The 23,795-nt window shown below is 41.8% G+C and overlaps 1 protein-coding gene across 1 annotated transcript in view; it reads right to left on the bottom strand.

Moving 5' to 3' along the window:
- PSTPIP2 (proline-serine-threonine phosphatase interacting protein 2) overlaps positions 1–23,795 on the bottom strand; it is a 78,484-nt gene that overhangs the window by 8,885 nt on the left and 45,804 nt on the right. Inside the window, exons 3-9 of the mRNA XM_047086127.1 lie at positions 22,902–22,979; positions 17,593–17,627; positions 14,211–14,317; positions 9,609–9,671; positions 3,547–3,645; positions 2,932–2,977; positions 1,916–1,995 (exon numbers count right to left, since the gene is read on the bottom strand). Coding sequence (XP_046942083.1) covers positions 1,916–1,995; positions 2,932–2,977; positions 3,547–3,645; positions 9,609–9,671; positions 14,211–14,317; positions 17,593–17,627; positions 22,902–22,979 — 508 coding nt within the window. The remainder of the gene's footprint in view (positions 1–1,915; positions 1,996–2,931; positions 2,978–3,546; positions 3,646–9,608; positions 9,672–14,210; positions 14,318–17,592; positions 17,628–22,901; positions 22,980–23,795) is intronic.

The following is a 23,795-nucleotide window of genomic DNA, read 5'->3' as shown; positions in this document are numbered from 1 at the left end:
GCACATGGACCCTTCACCAGCTTGAACATGTATCAATTCACAACCAATTCTGTTGTATTATATCCCTACCAACTCATCTACTCCCTAGGATATTTTGAAGCAAATACATTATTTTAATTGGAAATCTTTTAGTATTTAGTATGTAGCATACTTGGTATATATGTAGTGTTTATTATATTTTGTATTTATGTAGCATATAAACAGTAGATTTTATGTGATTTTTATTATAGAATACTTTGCATGGACAGAATCATAGAGAGCAATATAATGAATACATACCTATTGACCACCTCGCTTGGTCAACAAGTTTGGCCATATTTGCCTCAGATTCTGTTTAAGCCCCTTGTGTGCTTTCTCCAAACTCGATCCCCTTCTTCCTTCCCCACAGATAACCATTCTCCTAAACTTTATCATTCCTGTGCAGACTTTTCTAATATTTGTGTGTCTATAAAATGCATATGATACTGCTCTGCATGTTTTTATACCTTAAAAAGGGGGACTTATTCTAGGTTTTTCCATGAGAGTGTGGAGTCACAGAAATAAAGCAGAAAAGAGTGTTTTAGGAAGGGGATAGTGACCCACAGTGTTAGATAGTAGACACAAGCCACATAAGATCAGGAACTGCAAAGGCCTGCTGGACCTCACACCACAGAGATGTCTGGTTCCTCAGTGAGCAGCAGCAGGGGTGACAAACCCCAGATGCAGCAGGCTGGGACAGGCAGGGGCCATGAGCATGTGAAGACAACTCCTTCAGGAAGCCTGGCTGTGAAGAGAGGAGAGGGCAGCAGACAGGAAGCAACAGCCAGTACCAGTAGGTTCTAACACCAAGAATGAGCTGAGTTGTCCAAACAATGGTATAAGAAGTTCACACTGAAGGGAGCTTTGCACAGGCATGAGGGAAAGACAGCTGGATGATGGGATCTTGAGCCCAGATGGCGGGATAGGATCTTGATAAGGCAGGGGCAGCCCCTTTTCAACTAACAGGAGAAAAGGAGGGGACGGGGGTGTAGATCAGTGATTCTCAGGCTTGAATTTGCCTAAGAAGCACCAGGGGACTTATAAACAGTACTGCACCTATTCCAACAGTTTCTGTTCAGTAGGTCCAGAGTTGGTCTGAGAATTTGCATCTCTATCAAATTCCCAGATGATACTGATGCTACAGGTCCTGGGATTTCACTTTGAGAACCACTGGTAAGAAAAACTATAGACAGGCTAAAAGAAACTTGAGGAAGTTTCCAAGTTATGTCTTTATTTTCTCCAGGAAATTGTAAGTGAGGTCACATGCTAAAAATGAAGCAGGAGGTAATGGTGAAATCAAAGGTGTAAGGAGAGTAAGAACTTCTTTTTTTTTTTTTTTATGTTTATTTATTTTTGAGGGTGTGCCAGCAGGGGAGGGGTAGGGAGAGGGGGCGGAGGATTCAAAACGGGATCTGTACTGACAACAGAGAACCCAATGCCTGGCTCTCAAACCTCGAGCTCATGACCTGAGCTGAAGTCAGACGCTCAACCGACTGAGCCACCCAGGTGCCTGAGTGAAAACTTCTAGCTCACCTTCTATCTGCATTCTCCTTATTCGATAGCAAGTTCAGGCAAGGCTCTTGAAAGATAATTATTTAATCACCCATTAACTGATTCAGCTATTTCGTATCTGCACTAACCAAACATTGGAGGAAGTCCTTGAACAGAGTCAGACACAACGCTCAGGACTGGGACGGGGCAGAAAGATGAGGCTTGGAGGAAAACATTCCAGTTCCATCCATCCTATACTTACATTTCTGATTTCTAACTTGGCCTCAAGCAATTCTATGAGAATTGGGGCCCTGTAATAAGGGGGTGGTGCATTTCTGGCAAAGTAGACTCCCCAAATTCTCGGAGGAAGACCCATCCCCTCCTGAGCAGCCACCGGTTCTGGTACCTCACAGGCCTTGATGTGCTCAATCTGCCAGTCTTCGCGGACTTTGTCCAGAGTGTTGATGTGCATCATGTACGCCTTGTCTGCAGTGGAGGGGAAGGGCCTGGGTTCAGAAACCAGGCAGGAGCAGGGTGCGCAGACCCACTGCCCAGCTCACCCTGGATGACAAACGACACTCGCCAGAGTCACACTGAGCTCACAAGACCCCATGGAGCTCTGAACAGTGGGAGGCCATATCCATCTCTCTCTCTCACAATATATTTGTGAAATAAGCACTTTCTTTTTAGACATTAAACCAAGCCAAGTAAGAAATGTTTCAAGGGGAAGAAAAAAAAAAAAGGAAATGCTTCAAGGAAGGAGAACAAAGGCTGACAGGAACTTCAGCCAGAGTTCTCTTGAGCTAATTCAACCTCAATAGCTTCCACCCATTTCCATTTTCAGGAAGATTAGACAGTGAGAGGTGCAGAGAACTACCAAGTGACTTTGGTTTTGGGTTTAGAGACTTCTTAAATGACCATGGTCACAAGAGGCTTGGCTCCTGCAGAATACTCTGGGATCAGAAGGCTTTGCAAACACCTGGCTTGGATCTCAGGTTTCAGCCATGACAAGGCCTTGCAACTTGGCTGTTTCCTTCATAGCAGATAAGAGTTATCAGGGCTGAAATGGGCTTTTAAGACAGATGTTCCTAATAAATCAGAATGAGTACCTGCTTACAAAGCAGCTGTCACATGACCTCCGCCCCCCCCCCCGCGCCGCACCCCCCCCACCACCATTTAATTACAAGTACGGCTCAAGCAGGCAGTGGCCAGAAACAGCTGTCTCACTTTCCCAGGTTCTGATATACCTTGTCTCCCTCCCTGTCCTCCCTTTCTCCCTTCTTCCCTCCTGCTTTCTTGTTAATCCCACTGTCTATCCATACATTCTTGTATGATATATAAAAATACCTTTCCCGACAGATTCAGCATAATGTCAGCCCCCTCCCCACAAGCCTCCCCCATCCCTGGGAGCAGCCCCCTCACCTGAGTCTTCGACTGCAGTCTTCGAAGTTGCCAGTTTCACGAAAAGCTGTGAGGACACATAAAGAACAAGAGATGGGGAATGCTGGGTAGAGCTCCCACAGGCAAAACAGGTTTGAAAGCAATGGCTGTGAAGAGACCCGTGTTCCACATCTTACCTGTGTTTCTCTCAGCAAACCGTTCAACTTGCCCTCTAATCTTAGCACCACAGGGAAACGGCCATCAAACATCTTGCCCCATGGTATCCTAAAGACATAACCCCTGCCCTCTGGTTGCTGACAGTCTTCTACCAGATTACATAAAATTGATAATGCGCCCAAGCCTGAGGTGGCCTGGCTCCAAAGAATACGTCAGTCTTGAAGAAAGATGAAAAAACCAAAACCCTCTCCCCTACTTCTTATCACCCTGTTCCCTTCCCCACGGCCACGCTTCTCCAGCTCCTCCCGAACCCCAAAACTGTGACAAGGGACTTTCTGGGCCAGAGGATCCTGACAGCCCAAAAGCAAGATATTGCCAGGGACTTAGGATGCACGTCCATTTTTCATTAAGATTAGTAATTGGCTTTAGTTTCAAATACATAAAGCTCAGATTTTTCAGGCTGTCGGCTCTCCCAGGTACCTTTTCTTGCTGCCTCGGGTTCACCACGTTGGCGCTCCGGTGGACAGCCTGCTCTGCTTCGTCTTTGTCCCGGCATTTCTGCACATAGGTCTTCTTTGCCTTTGTTGTCATGTGCCAAAAGAGGACCAAAACAGGTGAGCGGAACGTGAGCCTGCAAAGCAGCAGCCCGAGCCCGCCGAGCCCAGCAAAGGGCAGGGCGCTCTGGTCAGTGCTGTGATCACCGCCAGATGGTGGGCACCCTGGCAGCAAAGGCTCCTTCTTATCTATTTGTGGAAGGGCTCTTTAGCCCTTTTCCAAACTACGTGTGTGGTGGCAGCCTGATCAAGGAAGTAATAACTCCAATTCGGCAAACACAAAGTATGTGGGCTTTAAAAACTGGAACAAAAGATGGGATTTGAAATAGGCAAAATCAAAATACGTATATAACTGTAAGGTGTATAATCTAGGGGAACCTGGGTGGCTCTGTCGGTTAAGCGGCTGACTTCAGCTCAGGTCATCGTCTCATGGTCCATGAGTTCGAGCCCCGTGCTGACACTCCAGAGCCTCAAGCCTGCTTCAGATCCTGTGTCTCCCTCTCTTGCTGCCCCTCCCCCGCTCACGTTCTGGTTTTCTCTGTCTCTCAAAAATGAATAAACATTAAAAAACAATTTAAAAAAAAGATGTGTAATCTAACGTTTATGTAACATAACCCTCAGAACTTAGATGCCATCACTTGACCACAGTAATTGTAATTATGCCTCAATATTCTAATGCATCCACCATAGCAGGTGACAAGGGCGTGGATCCCATCAATTCTGTCACTCAAGCATAGCCATGTTCCTTTTTGATTTAAAAAAATCTGAGCTAGGGGCGCCTGGGTGGCGCAGTCGGTTAAGCGTCCGACTTCAGCCAGGTCACGATCTCGCGGTCCGTGAGTTCGAGCCCCGCGTCAGGCTCTGGGCTGATGGCTCAGAGCCTGGAGCCTGTTTCCGATTCTGTGTCTCCCTCTCTCTCTGCCCCTCCCCCGTTCATGCTCTGTCTCTCTCTGTCCCAAAAATAAATAAACGTTGAAAAAAAAATTAAAAAAAAAATCTGAGCTAGTTTATTTTTTTATTTTTATTTTTAAAGTTTATTTTGAGAGAGGGAACATGCACGGGAGTCGGAGAGGAGCAGAGAGAGAGAGAGGGAGAGAATCCGAAGCAGGCTCCACACCAGCAGCGCAGAGCCAATGTGGGGCTCAAACTCATGAACTGTGAGATCATGACCTGAGCCGAAACCAAAGGTCAGACACTTAACCGAGCCACCTCGGTGCCCCTGTTTTAACTAGTTTAAAAGTAGACCCTGGTCTATCCTGTGCTGTCATCACTACCATTAGTATGAAAACAGTTCTCAACTATATAGTTAGCAAATCAAATAATTTTCTGTTTCACCTACTGAAGCAAAGACTTAACTTATTCAAACAAAGCAAAGCTGTGAGTCAGCTAATAAATAAGAATGTTGTTCCCCCCCAAAACTGCTTCACCAAGAATGAAGACTCCTTTGCAGAGATGGTTTGTGCAATTCTCGGCATCCTCTGCAATTCAGTTGAGGTTAACCTTTCAGTAAACAACCATACAATTCTCTATGTATGCTACACACACATAGAAGTTTCATAATTTTTCATAATTGTAAGCACATAAGATATTCATGCAGCAAATTCCTTTTGTAACAGTATATGATAGACATTTTTCTATGTCAAGCATGATCCCTGTAGCTGAACATTTTTTTTTTTAATGTTTATTTTTGAGAGAGACACAGAGAGTGAGCAGGGGAGGGACAGAGAAGAGAGGGAGACACAGAATCCGAAGCAGGCTCCAGGCTCTGAGCTGTCAGCACAGAGCCCGATGTGAGGCTCGAACCCACGAACTGTGAGATCATGACCTGAGTCGAAGTTGGATGCTTAACCGATTGAGCCACCTAGGCGCCCCTGTAGCTGAACATTTTAAAGGTTGTAAACACACACACACACACACACACACACACACACACACACGCCATAATTTTAACTATCTCTCTATCAGTGGACACTTGTTTCCCATTTTTTATAACAAAAATATTCTGATTTTGTTTTGGGTAGTACGAATTTATTTATAGGGGTCAAATTCCTAGAAGTGTAATTGTTTGGTAAAAGAATATGTATATGTGCAACTTCCTTCCAAAATGACCACACCAACTGGTACTCCCACCAGCAGTATATGGAGTAAATTTCCTCACTTTCACCAACACCAAGCTTGAACAATATGCCTAACCTTTTCTAATATTAGAGGAGAAAATGTCAGCATAAAGTTGTGTTATTTGTATTTATTTCATGACCACTAAGGTGGTATGTCCTTTCTACTTCATGTCTTTTACCTGCTTTCCTATTGGAGCATTCCATATTTTCATTGAGTTTTTTTCCATTGTTTTTTTTAATGTTTATTTTATTTTTGAGAGAGAGACAGAGGGTGAGTGGGGGAGGGGCAGAGAGAGAGGGAGACACAGAATCTGAAGCAGACTCCAGGCTCTGAGCTGTCAACACAGAGCCGGATGCAGGGCTCAAACCCATGAACCAGGAGATCATGACCTGCGCTGAAGTTGGATGCTCAACTGACTGAGCCACCCAGGCACCCCTTTTTCCATTGGTTTTTAAGAGCTCAGTCTATATTAGGAACACTAACTGGCTATCAGTTATGTAAGTTACAAATATTTTCCCCCGTTTGTTATCTCTCTTTAAGCCATGTATAAGGTATTTTTTCTTTTGCTCTAAAGTAGTCTTAAATTTTAATGCTGTCAGTTATCAATCTTTCTCTACCCTACTTTATTTTTTAATATGGCATATTAAATATTTTTTCTCTGTTGCTACATATTCATAAAGGTCATATAACTAATATTTCTCCATTTTTTAGTCACTAAATAATTTACAATTTTCATTATTTTAAGAGTGAATAAGTTCATGCCTTTGCTTTTCTTTTTTGGGATGATTTCCTAAAGATAGAGTCTTAGATTCTTAGTATAAGACTGAGGGGATATGATCACATTTATGGTTCTAAATAATTTTTTTAAAGGTATACATACAAGCTTTTGAAAAGATGGAAAGATGTAATTTTCCCTATTCCTCCACATAAGTACAATTAAAAACTCTGGACACTCTGTATAAAACAAACATAAGACTCTGAAAGGTGGAGAGAAGGCAGACTGGCTAGCAACCCTGGTCTGAGAAGGGTGACCCACAAGTAAGTTCTCTTGGTTTTTTCTTTGCCTCATATGTCACAGACTGAGTGCCAAAGAAGCAGGCAACCAAGAAGTGGCAATGAGCAAAAACAAGAAGTCCCAACAAAAACCTGCCCTCTCTAGCCAAAAGACCAGAAAAGGGACAGTCTACCAGGAGAGAAACCTTGAGAAAATAACCATTCTACTGCAGCCAAGCACCACCTAAAAAAACTGTGGCCTGCCCCCCATACATCCAGCAAAGGACAAGCAGGGAGTCTAGACTTCCACTCTCACCAAGCTATAACAGGATGCCCAACTTCCCTGCCAAGATGGTTTCAGAGAAGGACAAATAGGGAACTGGAACCTTCATTCTTACTGGAAGATAACAGCCCTACACATAGTGTCAGTGGAAACCATGTGGGCAACCTGGACTTCTACGACCCCTGCCTGGCAGTCACAAGGTGCCCCCTCTACCTGCTGGGGTGGTGTCAGAGAAGGTCTAGTGGAGGATCAGAACTTTAACCACCTCTCTGTAGTAACACAGCCACACAAACCCTGTGATTTCAGTGGAGGCCAATGGGAGAAACCTGGATTTTTACCCCCATAAAGGAGTAATGAGGCAGGGGACCTCACTGTCCCCTGCGAGAGGTGTCAGAGTAATCCAGCTGAAACAGAATGTTTAAATAAGATCCAGAGTCTTATAATACCTAAAATGTCCAAAACCAAATGACTATCACTAATCATACCAAGAACCAGGAAGATCTGAAACTGAATCAGAAGGCTTTCAATAGATGCCAACATCAAGATGACAGATTGTTAGAATTATCTGACAAAGATTTTAAAGGAGCCATCATAAAAATTCAACAAGCAATTACAAAAACACTTAAATGAGAAAATAGATGGTTTGGGCAAAGAACTAGAAAAGTTCAGCAAACACATAAAAGCTATAAAGAACCAAATGGAAATTTTGGAACTAAATAAACACACTAATGAAAATTAAAAACTCAATGGATGGACTTCAGAATGGAAGAGATAGAAGAAAGAATCAGTGAAGTGGAAAACAGAGCAATAGAAATGACCTAATCTGAAGAACAGAGAGAAAAACAGGCTGAAAAAAATGCATAGATGGGGCACCTGGATGGATCAGTGGGTTAAGTGTCCAACTCTTGATTTCAGCTCAGGTCATAGTCTCACAATTCCTGAGATTGAGCCCTGCATGGGCTCCATGCTGACAACATGGAGCCTGCTTGATATTCTCTCTTGTCCTCTCTCTCTGCCCTGCCCTGCTCATGCTCTCACTCCCTCTCTCAAGAAAAATAAATAAACCTCAAAATAAACATATAGAGCCTCATGAACCTTTGGGACCATAACAAAAGATCTAACACATTCATGTCCTTGCAATCCAAGGAAAGGAAGGTGAGCTAAAAAACTACTTGAAGAAATAACAGCTGAAAACTTCCCAAATTTGGCAAAAGATATAAAACTACAGATTCAAGAAGTTGATCATACCCCAAACAAAATAAACCCAAAGAAATCCATAACACTACATATATAGGTGAACTTCTGAAAACTAAAAAAAAAAAAGAAAGAAAGAAAGAAACGAAAAGAAAAGAAAGAAAGAAAGAAAGAAAGAAAGAAAGAAAGAAAGAAAGAAAATATCTTAAAACAGAAATGACACTTTACCTACAAGGAAAAATCTATAACCAGGGAAAACAGCCTTTGACACTGAAGGGGAAATCAAGATATTCTCAGATGAGGAAAAACTAAAAGTATTTGTCAATAGTAGACCATCCTGAAGATGGCTAAACTCTCTAAGCAAAGGAAGCTATAAAAGAAGAAACGCTGGAATATCAAGAGGAAAAAAGGACACAGCAAGTGAAAAATGAGTTAATACAATAGTCTTCCTTTTTCTTGAGTTTTCTAAATCATTTTTGATAGTCGAAGCAAAAATTATAATACTAGCATGGCTCTGCAGGCAGGTAGAAGAGATAGTTAAGAAACTTGTATTTCACTAGGGTTTTATCTTGAATTGTGAGAAACCTTGTCCCAGATTGCTCAAAACACAGAAAGTCTGGGAACAACCATGTATGGACCAATGCTATTTCTGCAGTTACACTGACATAATTCCCTATTTCTCAGTTGCTTTGGAGGTGCCATGCATCACAGAAAAAAATGACGTGGAGCAGACTGCATATGTCATCGACATTTTCTTTTTTAACTGGGTTACCACACACCATGTCACATAGAACATCATGATGATACTTCTGTACAAATATGGAATCATGGATGTTTCAGTAACAGAGTTCACTGTGTCCAGAGTGAACAGATTTAGGAAAGCTAGAGGGAGGGCCCTCGCAATTTGTCTTAGCTCTGTCTTGTTGTGTGTGTGTGTGTGTGTGTGTGTGTGTGTGTGTGTGTGTGTGTTTAAATAGATTACTTACGGAAGGCTCTTACAGTTTGTAGATCCTAAAACATGAAGGGCTCACTCAGTAAAATAGGTAAGAAACCAAGATTCAAAATAGTCACAGGGGAAAAAGCTAACATCCAACAAGATAAATGGCATGTGATATAGACACTTTTGTGTCTTGGCCTGAGATATATCAATTGACTTGTAGACTTTCCCAGGTTACCAGAAAGTCACCATCATTTTCTTTCCTCTATCTTGTTTCATCCTCCGTCTTTCCAAGGCCTTAAAAAGCAGGAAAGTCAAACTTCTAAAGGTTGTTTTCCCAAACCACTGCACTAGTCCATAATATTATTGAAGTACTATTTTCAGGAATATGCTCCTACACAGCACAGGATTTCAGAAAATGTCACCATGGAAAAAAAAAAAAAAGCAATAAACTGAGACTCACATCCATAGTTTTCTTGAACTGTAAGCTCCTTTGTTTATGGGCAGCATCCATTATAAGCTCTGTCTGTGAAGAGAGGACAAGCACTATTAATAAAAAACAAATTACTGTTAATGCCAGCTTATCTTGAGGAATAAGTGTTCAACGTGGATTACCTCACTTAGTCCTCACACACCCAGAAGGTAGATGTGCTATTTATTACTCCCTTTTTACAAACAAGGAAACTGTAGCAGAGAGGCTGAACAACCTGCCCAAGGTCTTACGGCTGCTCAATGGTAAGGCCCGCCCTTGAACTTGGGCAGCGACTGCTGAGAATCACTGATCATCCTTGGAGCTGTCTCTTCCGTAAACCTGGAATCAAGGAACTTAGGTTTCAAAAAAGATTTAAAAACCTTTGTTAAGGCACCATTCATATTTTAAAAGGGGTCTTTATTCTGTAAGCCTGTGTCAGCACAATAAAATTAGGGACTCATAAATATTCACTCCTCTTGTATCCACCAATAACACACCCTAAACCAGCAAGGAGCCGGGGCAGTATGAAGAGAAGAAATGTTTGTAGGACAACTAAAAGAAGGTATTCTCCCAGCTAATCCCAGCTAATCCAGGAAAGGTAAACTACTCTGCTGAGTTCACTTGAGAGCAATTTCTTTGTCGTGGCTCTGATATTAACCCTTTCATTACTCAAAATAATGGTGCTAATAGTAAAAATGTATGTCTCAGACATAATAGTAGTTGCCATTTATCAAGCATTATTATGTGCTAATCAGTTTTCATGCATCCCAACAACTGTAAGTACTCTTATCCCCATTTTTTTGACAGTAAACTGAGGGGGATTAATTTACCCAAGCAAGTAGTAGAGTTGGGATTTGGGCACAGCCTGACTCTTGTGCCCTTGTTCTTAATCATTACCCTCACCTACCATTATCCTTATGATAGCTCTATAAAATCAAACGGGTATATAAAAAACCAAGAGGTGCAGTAATTCAAAATGAGCTATGGCATTGCTCTTGTGCAAAATGACACAATGCAAAATAATAACTCTGAAAATAATGTTCAAATGTGGTTTCTCTTTCTTCTGGAGAATTACATTTTTGTCTGTTACCAACACAAACATGGCTGGATGGATTTTCAAGATATCTGGATGGAATGTTTGGGATGGTCTGACTTCAAATATAAGCTTTGTGGAATACATGAAATTCTGTTGGGGATCCCCAAGGGGCCTTCAGAGAACTGAACAGCCATTTTCCAGCCCAGCTGAAATCGAGGACTAAGAGGTGGGCCATGCATCTGCTAACAGTGAAGATCCTGTAGACACAGAGAACAGACATGAGCCTCACATGCAGAGTCTCATGGGAAGGCCCTTGTCATCACAGACAGGAAGCTGTGTGGTTCACATGAGCGCCTAGGTACCTCCTCCTACCAGGAGGAGGAGCTGGGTTTATTTATTAATGGTGCCTGATTTCCCCAAACTCCATGGAGCAGATCACTCAGCACTATTGGTCTGTCCTGTGGTCTTTGCCAGTCCAAAAATATATATTGCCTTTCTCCCAGTTTGGGAGCTGCCACTATTTCATAGTTTATGGACTCAGCCAGGCCTCCTTATGTCCAACTCACACATAACACCTGCTTCCAGCTCCTCTCAGGTGGCTACAAAGTTCTATTAGACCTTTTCCCTTCATCTTCCTCTCTACCTTGGAGGATCCCTGGCACCTGTATGAGAACAGGACCCTAGAGAGAGAGAGAGAGAGAGAGAGAGAGAGAGAGAGAGGTAGTCTGGCTCTAACCTGACAGTTGTGAGCCCTGGGGGCCCAAGAGGTGATAATTGCTCAAAGCCATTCAGTAACACCAAGTCCAGATCTGTCTGTTACCCCACTTTGATTTAAGTCTCCTCATGTCTGTATTCACTTATAGAATGGCCTATTCTTGGCAGGTCTTCAAAGGCCAAACCCAATGGAAATCTAATTGTCTTATTATTGATAACACAAAGTAGTACAAGAACTATCACCTCTGCTCTAGGGTGGGGAGAAGCAGAAGGGAGGGGCAAAGGAAGAAGAGATATGTAAATGATTCAAATGGCCCTGCAGTACATGACTGAAATAGCTGCTTTGGTGGTCTGTCTGTCTGCATTCACGCCATTAAAGCTGTAAGCGTCACTCCGTGTAACCAAGGACGTTCCTTTCTTTGGAGATTTCTCTCTACACAGGCAGAGCACCATTCTGCCATGCTCATCCCAATGTCAGCGGAGAGGGCAGAACAGAATGTAGGCACCAGAGGAGAGTGACTGACCGTGTGCTGTCCCTGTCAGCCTGGCACATTCTGGGCCGGGGAAGCAACCTCAGTACCCTAAAACGCCAAGACTCCTGAAAGTGGCTCCTAAGAGCCCCCCCAACCTGGCCAACCCTCAGGGATGACAGTCTGTCCCTCATCATCCTCACCTGTACTGTCACTCACTCTGGTGCTTGTAGCCTCAGGGTCTGCCCCCAAGACGCCTCCCCCACCTCACTGATAAGGTTAGGAGTCCCCACTGCAGGTGAGGTAGCACCTTCATCTCCCCTAGTATTTAATGCTCATCACGCTTTATCATGATGACTATGTCACATCATTCTCTGGCCATGCTCTACACTCCATGAGGGAAGGATGACCATGTCTGTATTGTTCACCACCCTCAGAAATCTAGTTAAGTGAGTAGTACACCACTAACTTCTGAGCTATTCTACCTGCCGTCCCCCTTCCCCAGTTTGCTAAAAGGAACCAATGGTTTTCCTTGATAAGTGGAAATGGCTCAATTTCCAGAAAGTGGAAGCCCAAAACATACAGTGAAAATGAGAAGTTAGCATTGACACATTTTCTCCCAAAGTTTGATTAAAAAAAAAAAAAGGTATCTAAAAACAGAAGTGGTACAACCCAGAGTTCACTGTGACACAAGTAACTAGAAATTTATTAATAAACTTCAGACTTCTTCAAGAAAGCTCAGAAGGCATTTTCCTCCTGTAGAGAGCACACAGAATATAGAGAACTTGGATGACAGCAATGAGCTGAGCACAGGCTCCTTTATTACTTAACAGAATTCAGAACACATTCTTCCAGTTATGAGAATTTGATCTCTGTAACTTGTTAGGAGGGGAAGTTTCAGAAGCCTTGCAAAATTAACAAAACTCTCCCTGAAACGACTAAGGCTACCAAAGGCACTTGGAAACATGAGGAAATGACTTTCTGCTCCTCTTACTGGAAATCATATGCGTATAGACTCTGTTAATTTTGCCCCTGAAAAATTGTTATTTCTCTAGGTAGGTGGGCAAGGCTGGCAATGTCAGGTCAAAACAATTTGACTGTCTAATGGGTGGGTATATGTACATATTATTTCTGCTCTGAAAAATATTTGAGGCCAGATGCACCTCTCAAACCTGATATACGAAGTGTGAATGTGTGTGAAACCACTGATCTGGTATTCCTTAAATGTTAGTTTCTACCTTTTATTCCTAAGAAGAGGCATAGCTTTAAGAGCAGCTCATGAGATGACCATAGATGTAAGGCAGTCGGGCTCTTAAGTCCGCCATCCACTCCAAATGCCAGCTGGTCACCAAAGGCTGGAATTAGACTCTGGCTTAGAACCATAGGCAAAGTTTCTGAAAATGGCATATGGGTAGACTCAGCCTTAACAGCTGGACCTTTTTTGGATACACACACTATAGACAATGACCTTCAGATGGTCAAGGACCAGGATGAGAACGGATTTCCAAAAAGTTCATGCAAAGATGTCTGGGGAGACTGGGGTGGAAATCTTTGGGTGCCAAATAAAGAAGAGCTGGTCCCCCATGTGAAGCTGACGTTCCAACCTTATAGACCAGATGTAAAAAAGAAGAAATTCTAGAAGAGCTCTAGTTGGCTGTCAGGCCAACCTGAATGTGTAAGTCATTTAGGAACAAGATAGAAGGGAGTCAGAATAGTCACTGGTCTCTTCTAAGGAACACTTTACTACTGTATATCTGAACTTCTTTTCTTGATCCTTGTAACTTTTCAAACATTCGCCAGTTTTATTAACTCTTGTTACTCCCATCTCCTTCCATGTAATTGGACAGAGTAAATTCCATCAATGAAAAACAGCCTATGCACATCTGCTTTGAAGACAAAAAGGACTTGGATTTCCCAGGGCCTCAGTTTCCCAATTTGTAAAATAGGGTGGTTAGACTACATGGTCTCTGGGAGAATGTGAGTCTTCTCTACATCTTACCCTTCCCTTACTGCCTTCTCAAGGAGGAGTGTGGTCTGGGAGTTCGCCAGGTTAAATGCCCTAGACTCTACCAAAGACAGGGTTTCCCCTTGCCAGTCATAGTCTGAATAGTGGCAGCAGATATGAAAAGAAGAAGACAGGCCAGACCCATAAATCCTGCGAGAATTCAAAGAGAACTGGCCTGGGTGCAAATGGGTACAGAGACAGAACCATCTAGTTGGGTCTCCACATGGTTTCCCAATAAATAATCTCATAGGTTAAAAGAGGAGCATGGCTGCATGAAGGCGGGTGTGAGCCAAGGAGTTTGATGAAAAACAAGCCTGGAGTTTTCTGCCACGGGAAAAGCAACGTCTTAACATATACACAAATCCAACCTTTTTCCGTTGTAGCTTTTGCTTTTCCCTGAATTCTTCCATCTTCCTGGCCTCTTCTCTTAGAGTCTGGGCAAGCTGAATGTGACATTGTGCCACACTGTCTACCTCTGCAAAAAAAAAAATTAAAAAAACATAATAAACAAGATCTACATATGTCTGAATTGAAATATACAAAACCACACAAAACTTATCTACAAAATAAAATACTGGAACAAGTGGTAAAATTAACCTACCTCACTTGGTCACCAACATTTATCAACCCCCTCCATGTGCCCTGCCTTGCCCTGACCACCAAGACCAAGGCTAGCAAATCTTTAGCTTAACCTCCAACCACTAACTGTTACTAACCTAGTGTGTCCCCAGAACTGGGGAGAAGAACAGCCGAGGCCCCAGCTCATGGAGCTTACATGCTGAAAGATGTCACTGAACCCACTACAATTTCAAATTTGGTATTTATTTCTCATTAGATGACTCTAACAGTCTTTCCATCTCTAACATTTTCTGAACCTGAGCATCTATAAGAAAGGTCACACACAAAAATTATGGCTATCAATAATTATTTCTAGACAGAAAGGTTATTGGTGATTTTTTTCTTCTTATTTTCTAAGATCTTTGCAATGAGTACGGTTTACCTTTGTAGCAGCAAAAAAAAAAAAAACAAACAAACAAATTCTTACTTTACTTGTTCTAAGAAAACAAATTGAAGCATGACTTTAAGGCTAGAAAGACGGACAGATCTGACCTAAGAAAAAAATTTAAACTTGTGTGTGTCAAAATAACTTTGAAAGGTTCCAAGAGACATGACAAATTAGAAAAATATTAGCAATTTATGTAACAGAATAAACCGCTATATTAAAAGAGTTTTCACAAGCCAAAAGAAAAATATATACATTCCAGTATAAAAAAATTAGTTAAAGAACATGGCATTTTTTAAAAGATTGGCTAAATGGCTAATAAACACTTGAAAATGTATTCAACCGTAAAGCTATTGGAAAAAATGCAAAACCTCAACCCCCAGAGATGTATAATTTTTTACTTTTCAGTTAGGGAAAAATTTTTAAATGTGAAAATTCTTCATATTGGCAAGCATGGGTAAAAAATAGCACTTTTGGTGGGGGAGAAGTCAGTACAACCTTTCTGGAGGAGGTCTGGCATTTTATAAGACCAAAACTTCCAAATGTGAAAGAATGAGGCAGATCTATATGAACTGAAATGGAAAGATGCTTGGGAATGCAAGCTGGTGCAGCCACTCTGGAAAACAGTATGGAGGTTCCTCAAAAAAACAAAAATAGAACTACCCTACGACCCAGCAATTGCACCACTAGGCATTTATCCATGGGATACAGGTGTGCTGTTTCAAAGGGACACATGCACCCCATGTTTATAGCAGCACTATCAACAATAGCCAAAGTATGGAAAGAGCCCAAATGTCCATCGGTGGATGAATGGATAAAAAAAATGTGGGGTGTGTGTGTGTGTGTGTGTGTGTGTGTGTGTGTGTGTAATGGAGCACTACTTGGCAATCAAAAAGAAGGAAATCTTGCCATTTGCAACTACGTGGATAGAACTGGAGGGTATTATGCTAAGTGAAATTAGTCAGAGAAAGACAAAAATCATAGGACTTCACTCATATGAGGACTTTAAGAGACAAAACAGATGAACGTAAGGGAAAGGAAACAGAAATAATACAAAAACAGGGAGGAGGACAAAACAGAAGAGACTCATAAATATGGAGAACAAACTGAGGGTTACTGGAGGGGTGGCGGGAGAGGGGATGGGCTAAATGGGTAAGGGGCACTAAGGAATCTACTCCTGAAATCATTGGTGCACTATATGCTAACTAATTTGGATGTAAATTAAAAAAAATAAAAAATAAAACAAGTTAAAAAAAGAAATAGATGCTTAGATAATATTGTTGGGAAAAACAAATTGTAGGATATAGGTATAGTATGATCTCATTTATACAAAAACTCACGTGTGTGTGTCTGTGTGCAATTTAAGAGAGAGAAAGAGAATTGTAAATGTGTAGGAAAAGGTCTGGAGAGATATATCCCAAACTGTTAGCATGATGAAATCATTGATATTTTCATTTTAAAAATGACTTAAAAACAAATGATCTGCTCTCACTCACCCCACAGATTCTGAACCACTGCCATGGTATCATCCTATTTTTTATATGAATTGATACATTTACATGTGTTTAATTGCATAAAAATATCTGGAGTCACATTCACCAATAACTGCTTATCACTAGGAACTGAAAGTCTAGGTACTTACTATCTTCTTGATAGTTGCCTCATTTGAATGTTTAAGATAAATATGTTTTTTAATAAGAAGGAAATAAAACTATTCGGGGAGGGTAGAATAAGTCAAGTAACAGCAAGTACATAGGCTTAGGAGACCCAGCCTAGACTGAAGCTCCCTTGGGCCCCATGGTTAGCCTTGCAGGGCATATAAAAAACATGAAACATAAACATTTCTACCTTGAGAAATGTATTCATTGGTGAGTTAAAGAGGGAAGAGAACACCTTCCATGGAAAAGTTAAGATGAATATCTGTTTAGCTAACATTTACAAACTTCTAGAACCAGTCAACTAGCTACAGAAACACTTAAGCACATACATACAATGCCATGTTAAAATCCTTAGCTCGAAAGCAGCAAGTATTGTGAAGAACAGAAAGCCTTAAAGGCAGTTTCTGAGTAACAGGACTGGGGACTCTTAGAACTGAACAGGAGGGTGCCTGGCTGGCTCAGTCAGTAGAGCATACAACCCTTGATCTCAGAGCAGTGAGTCTGAACTCCATGGTGAGTGTACGAATTACTTTAAAAAGGGGCGCCTGGGTGGCTCAATCAGTTAAGTGTCCGATTCTTGATTTCGGCTCAGGTCATGACCTCACAGTTCATGAGTTCAAGCCCCGCACTGGGCTCTGTGCTGACAGCGTGGAGCCTGTTTGGGATTCTCTCTCTCCCTCTCTCTCTGCCTCTTCCCTTCTCTCTCCCCCCCCCCTCTCTCTCTCTCTCTTTCCCTCTCTCTGTCTCTCTCTCTCTGTCAAAAAATAAAATAAACTAATAAAAAAATTTTTTAATAAAAAAATTTTTTTCAAAAAGACCCAGACAGGACCCCTTGAAGACCAAATTGCGAGGGCCTTGCCCTGGATTTCAAGTGTGAGAACCCCTACTCAAAGTAAGTCAAATGCACGTCATGACTTCCACATGGAAGGTGGGCTCTCCAGCTCATTTCAGCTCTGCAGAGCTACTTCTCACCTTGGGAGCTGCTCTAACTTTTTTTTTTTTTTTTTTTACCCAATACGAGATGGCTGTTCAAAGTAAAACCCCCAGAACCGGCCAAGGGCAGCAAATATAGTTTAAAGAATCACTTACGCTTCTTGAAGACTTCAAGGGCCTGCTTCAGGGTGCTGAAAAACAAGCACATATATAACTTCAGTTCTGGAAATTGTTGTACAATCTTTTTTTCTTTTAAGTTTATTTATTTATTTTGAGAGAGACAGAGACAGTGTAAGTGGGGAGGTGCAGAGAGAGAGGGAGACAGAGAATCCCAAACAGGCTCCATGCTGCCAGCAAGGAGCCCAATGCGGGGCTCGAACCCACAAAACTGTGGGATCATGACCTGAGCTGAAAACAAGAGTCAGACACTTGACCAACTGAGCCACGCACGTGCCCCTGTACAATCTTATTATAAAACCACTGCATGCTTCTCTCCGCCCACGTGTCATGGCCTGCAGACTCATCTTTGCATGTAAGCTTGGGAAGACAGCGAAGGATCAAGATTTCTTCAGTTTTCCTCTTTCTTGCTCTCTCAGTCCCAGGCAAAGCATTATAAATTCTTCACTGTCCACCTGGGTAGAGCAAGATGCCCAAATTCCTTATGTTTCATTTCTCCCAATGATTATATAGGAATTATGATCCCTTTCTCATAAGAATACCAGTCCACTTCTTTGAAGTGTGATAATTAGAAATAAGGATACAAGGAAGGGTCACACCCTGGCTCCTGATCGTCCTCTTTTTCACTCATTTGTCAATCATGTGTTCATTGAACATAAACCATGAGCCAGGTGTTGTGTCAGATGTTAATGATTCCATGGTACAAGACAGACTGGTCCCAGACCTTGGACTCTAAAGGAAGGGACAGACACGAAACACATCGTTTCAATGTTCTACTGCTAAAAAACAAACTACCCCAAATTTAGCAGTTTAAAACAACACACATTTACTACCTCACAGTTTCAGTGGGGAAAGCCCATGACTCATTTTTCATACCTTCTCTCAACCTCCCCCATCCTCTTACAGCCCATGGCTCCTCCTCCCTTGGAGACGCCCTGGCCCATGGTTTTAGTTGTCTGTCATCCTACACTTCCTAAAGTAAACATCCTTGTGAGGTGACATGGCCCTGGGGATGTTCTTGCTCATGCTGCCTTCACTGGAAGCAGATCTCACTGCGCTCACTCCAGCCTTTCAAGTAGGAATAGAACTTTGTGAATTCATGGTCCCCGAACCACAACAGCATAACATCATGGATCACTTCTTATATGTATACATGTAGGTGGCAAGCTTTGCTACTTTGCAAAGAAAAACCCCTTGTCTTTTCCAGCTGGCCGTTTCTTTCAGCTATTTCCTGTCCCCTGCTCTGTTCATCGCAAAGAAAGAATCCTTATTTTTGCATGGCTTTTCTCACACAAACACTTCCAATTATTACAAAGACATCAAGCAGGAAAACATAACTGCACATTCTCCATTCTTTTTACCCATCTTATGATACAATTATCGTGATATGGTGTGGATAGACACTAGAAAGTGTCCATGTCTAACAAATGTGCCAGTGGTCCAGAAGGACAAATGAACATCACTGAAGTGCAGGCACACTACTGGAATTACTGGGAAATGCAGAGATATGGCATCAGACACCACCAGAAGGCTTTCTCAATTGGGAGTCGTGGAGCTGAAACCCAGCCTTACACATAAATAATCTGTTCAGGGTCTAAAGTTTTCCCCCACCCTAAGCAACTGGCTGCAGGGCCACAAGAAGGGCAGCCTCAATCTCTCTTTAGTTTGTCATTAGCTTTGTTGTCTCACATCATCACTTAATTGTTGTTTCCCTTGTTCAGGACATGACAACCGGAGAGAATCTGAACCTTGGGGGTGGTGGCCTAGCAACATCCGACTCCTCTTCTCCCTAGTGTTCCCCTTCACTGTGGGAAAAGAAAATATTCTACCACCCTTTAAGATTCTTTTTAATGTTTATTATTTATTTTTGAGAGAGACAGAGCGTTAGCCGGGGAGGGGCAGAGAGAGAGGGAGACACAGAATCCAAAGCAGGCTCCAGGCTCCGAGCTGTCAGTGCAGAGCCCAATGTGGGGCTCGAACCCACAAACCATGAGATCATGACCTGAGCCGAAGTCAGACGCTGAACCAACTGAGCCACCCAGGTGCCCCTCTACCACCCTTTCGATAAACACTTTGGCCTTAAATCCTAGCAAGCCCATTAGGCGCCTGAGTCTCTCAATGTGGTCCACAAGACGAAAAATCCTAACTAGTCCACAGAGAAGCAGAGTCTTGCACTCTTATCGAGGGTCCCTTCCTAAAGATCATTCTGGAGGTGACAGAAACAGAAGTCACCTAAATGGCCTTCAACTTTGGACACTCTGTCCCCAGGCCTCATTTTTTGTCGCATCTTCCTGTCTGAGGTATACTCTTAGAAGGAACACTGACTGGCCTTTATCACAGAACAGAGAGAATAGTGTTCTCTATGAATTTACTAAGGTATAAGTCAAATGTGTAAGAATATAATAAATACCATTTTGGATCAGACTCATTCTGCTAAATACCTTTTCTAAGAAGTGTTAATGTGAGAGAATATGGCTCTTTCTCATGACATCACCTCAAGTTTTTGGGTATCTTCCCAAACAGCTTATGCTTTCTCTGCAAATAAACAAGTTTTTTGGTCAAGTGACCCACTAATCTTCCTTGAAATTATCTAAACCCTGCTTGAATGACAAAGAAACATACCTAAATCTATGCAGTTTTGATCTGTCAACACGTAAATATTTTACATGTTCAAAAAATAAAACTACACCAAATAGGGAAAAGAAAACAACCCTTAAAATTTAAAAAATTGAAACAAAATTGGTTACATTTCACACATGAGACCATGACCTGAGCCGATATCAAGAGTCAGATGCTTAACCAACTGAGCCACCCAGGCACCCCAGAACACAGTATTCTCAGTGAAATACATTCTAAGATCAAAAGGAACTTCAAGGAAATGTTAAACTTCATTCAGAAGTATTATTATGAGTAGTAATATTGATATTATTTTGAAATATTTTAATACAAATGGTCATATAAAGCAAGTAATTGTGCTAATATTGTCAGGAATCAAGATTTTCAGTGCAAGGTGAAATGAATATAAAATTAAGGAAATTAAGTAAAACCCTACAAAGTTATTTTAGAATTGGAAATATCAATATGAACTACTCCTGCTTTTAAAATCTGTCCCCAGAGGGGTACCTGGGTGGCTGAGTCGGTTAAGCATCCGACTTGGGCTCAGGTCATGATTTCACAGTTCATGAGTTTGAGCTCTGCATTTGGCTCTCTGCTTTCAGCACAGAGCCTGATTGGGATCCTCTGTCCCACTGTCTCTCTGCCCCTCCCCCACTCACGCATGCACGTGCCTGCTTTCTCTCTTTCTCAAAAATAAACATTTAAAAATAAATAAATAGGATGCCTGAGTGGCTCAGTCAGTTAAGCCTCCGACTTCAGCTCAGATCATGATCTCATGGTTTGTGGGTTCGAGCCTCGCGTCAGGCTCTGTGCTGACAGCTCAGAGCCTGGAGCCTGCTTCAAATTTTGTCTTTGTCTCTCTCTGCCCCTCCCCTGCTTGTGCTCTGTCTCTCTCTGTCTCTCAAAAATAAAATAAAATGTATCGCTTCTCGGCCTTTTGGCTAAGATTAAGTGTAAAAATAAAATAAAATGTAAAAAAATTATTAAAAACAACTTAAAAATAATAAAATATAAGTAATATAATATAATATAATATAATATAATATAATATAATATATAATATCTGTCCTGGGAAAGTGCCTAGAAAGGGTGACATCTCTGTGACAATGACCAATGCTAGAACTCAGGGTTTCATCTCTAAATACAATAAATCACTAAAAGGAACCAAGTACATGTGGAGAAATATCTAATTCTAGGTTTAAATTTAAAATGTTCCAATTTAAACATTTTCACAAAAAACCTATATTAAGAAAGTATGGCAAACATGAATAATTATTAAATCTAGGTGATTTGGGTATACAGCCAGTCTTTATGTTTGTCTTTTTACCTTTTAGTGTATTTTTTAATTTTTCATTTAAAACATCAAAAGTAAAATATAGTATAATCAACAAATTCTCCTTATACCAATGCCTGATATCAGGGGGTAACAATTTTTTTAGGCTTATATAACTATTAATATCTTAAGTAGTTTCCAATGTTTCTTTTCTATAATCCAGCACATTTCTGGGGTGGGGTGGGGTGGTGTGTGTGTGTGTGTGTGTGTGTGTGTGTGTGTGTGTGTGTTAGAAGCAAGAGAAGAGAAGAGGAAGGTCTATGTCTTATCTTCCCCCATTAGGGTCTCTGATAGGACACAGACCTCAGGGCATCTATGCGGCTCTCTATAGCACAGTATGTGATGTGATTAGGTCTGCAGAGGCCTGCAAAGTCTACTTGAAACTATTTCTCCCAAGCCTCCCTCAACATGCCTATTTTGAAGAAGGAATGTAGAAATTTCCATATGAGTAGGAGGGGCTATAGAATTTGTGAGGTCCACTGCAAAATGAAAATGTGGGACCCGTTGTTTATAAATTATCAAGAATTTATCGGGCACCTGGGTGGCTCAGTTGGTTAAGCAACTGACTTTGGCTCAGGTCATGATCTCACCGTCCATGAGTTCAAGCTCTGCATTGGGCTTTGTGCTGACAGCTCAGAGCCTGGAACATGCTTCAGATTCTGCGTCTCCTTCTCTCTCTGCCCCTCCCCTGCTCACGCTCTCTTTCTCTCAAAAATAAACAAACATTAAAAAATAAATAAATAAATAAAAATTATTAAGAATTTCAAAATGGGGACAGCAAAGAGCATCAAACCCGTTATGAAGCCCTTCAAAGCGTAGGCTCCTGTATGACGGCCCATGAAGCCAGCCCTGTAGATGAGAGGGAGCATGTTCCTAAAGCAGGCACCATGTCCTGGCCATTCCTGTAATCAGCGAGTAACAGAAGAATACGTATAGAAACCTCACATCAGTCGTGAGAACTATAAAATCATGCAGACAGTCTCTCAGAGTTATCACAAACTGTGGGGTGTGTGTGTGTGTGTGCGTGCGTGGAAGCCCCTCTATTAAACGTCTAGTACAAAATCATATATAGTATAATCCTACCTATGAAAAAGTATACATAGAAAAAGACTTCAAAGAAAATCTAGAACATTTTACTAATGGATGTGGCTTTGCAGTTCATTTTAGCCTCCTTTCTATTTTTTTAGATTTTTCACGCCTCAAAATAAGAAAAAAAAAAAACCTAAAAACTGTTTTCCCCCAACACACTTCACCCCACTGGCCAGCTCTGTCTGCTGAAGTGATGGGGCTCCTGGCAGTGTTAGTCAACCTGGAAACAGGAAAGAAGCATGGTACCTACTTGATCTCCAACTGTCCACACGGCTTCTTCCTGGAGAGGTTTAGCAGGTCTTTGCCATATTTCTCTTCAATTGATGCCCTAAAGGGAACAGAAGAGAGAGCTCTGAGTGTTTCTCAGGCTGACTCTTAGTTAAAACACATGGCACCCCCCTTGAGGGCAAAACTGCACTTCTGAAGGGAGAAGCTCAGATATAACACCATTCTCTAAAATGCAAAACTCTCCTACAGGACAGGGGGAATTGTGAGAAGATTGGTGGCCTTCATGTCTCAGTTGCCAGGTGGACATCACATCTTGGCAAAACCAAACATGGCCCCCTGACTGGCACAGGCCAGCGCGTTACAGACTATTCAAAACTGTGACCCAAGGATTTATTTACCAAAAATTTATTTTTATTCATATATATTTTTTAAGTGGAGTAAGAGATAATTCCACTAAATGCTGCACTCCTGAGGCCCACCCCTCTTCCCATGTTCTCGAAGAGTATCCTTTTACCATCCTAAAGAGTTCCTCATTCATAGTCAATTCAGTGTTTTATGTTTTTTGTTCTTTGGGTTTTTTGAGGAAGGATCTGAAGGGGGGACAGAGGATCTGAAGCAGGCTCCGCACTGACAGCAGTGAGCCTGATGCAGGTCTCGAACTCACAAACCATGAGATCATGACCTGAGCGGAATTTGGACATTTGATCGACTGAGCCAATTCAAATACACAGCTAAACTGTGGCAAAGAGAGGGGAATTTCAGAATACAAACTCTGCAGTTGGCAGGTCTCACAAAAACAACTGACTGTTACTTGGTGTGGCATGATCTAAAATGCCGAATATCCCCTTTCCCCACCACTTAAGATGTCCCAGGCACTGTACCAGGTATGATGAAGAGAGTTCCAGGGCCCAATTTT

Source organism: Lynx rufus, unplaced genomic scaffold (assembly GCF_022079265.1).
Source record: "Lynx rufus isolate CCGP_SWC_20201006 ecotype Redwood Valley unplaced genomic scaffold, mLynRuf1.p SCAF_20, whole genome shotgun sequence".
Classification (NCBI taxonomy): Eukaryota; Metazoa; Chordata; class Mammalia; order Carnivora; family Felidae; genus Lynx; species Lynx rufus.
Note: the sequence above shows the minus strand (reverse complement) of the source record. Positions and strands in the feature narration are given on the sequence as shown.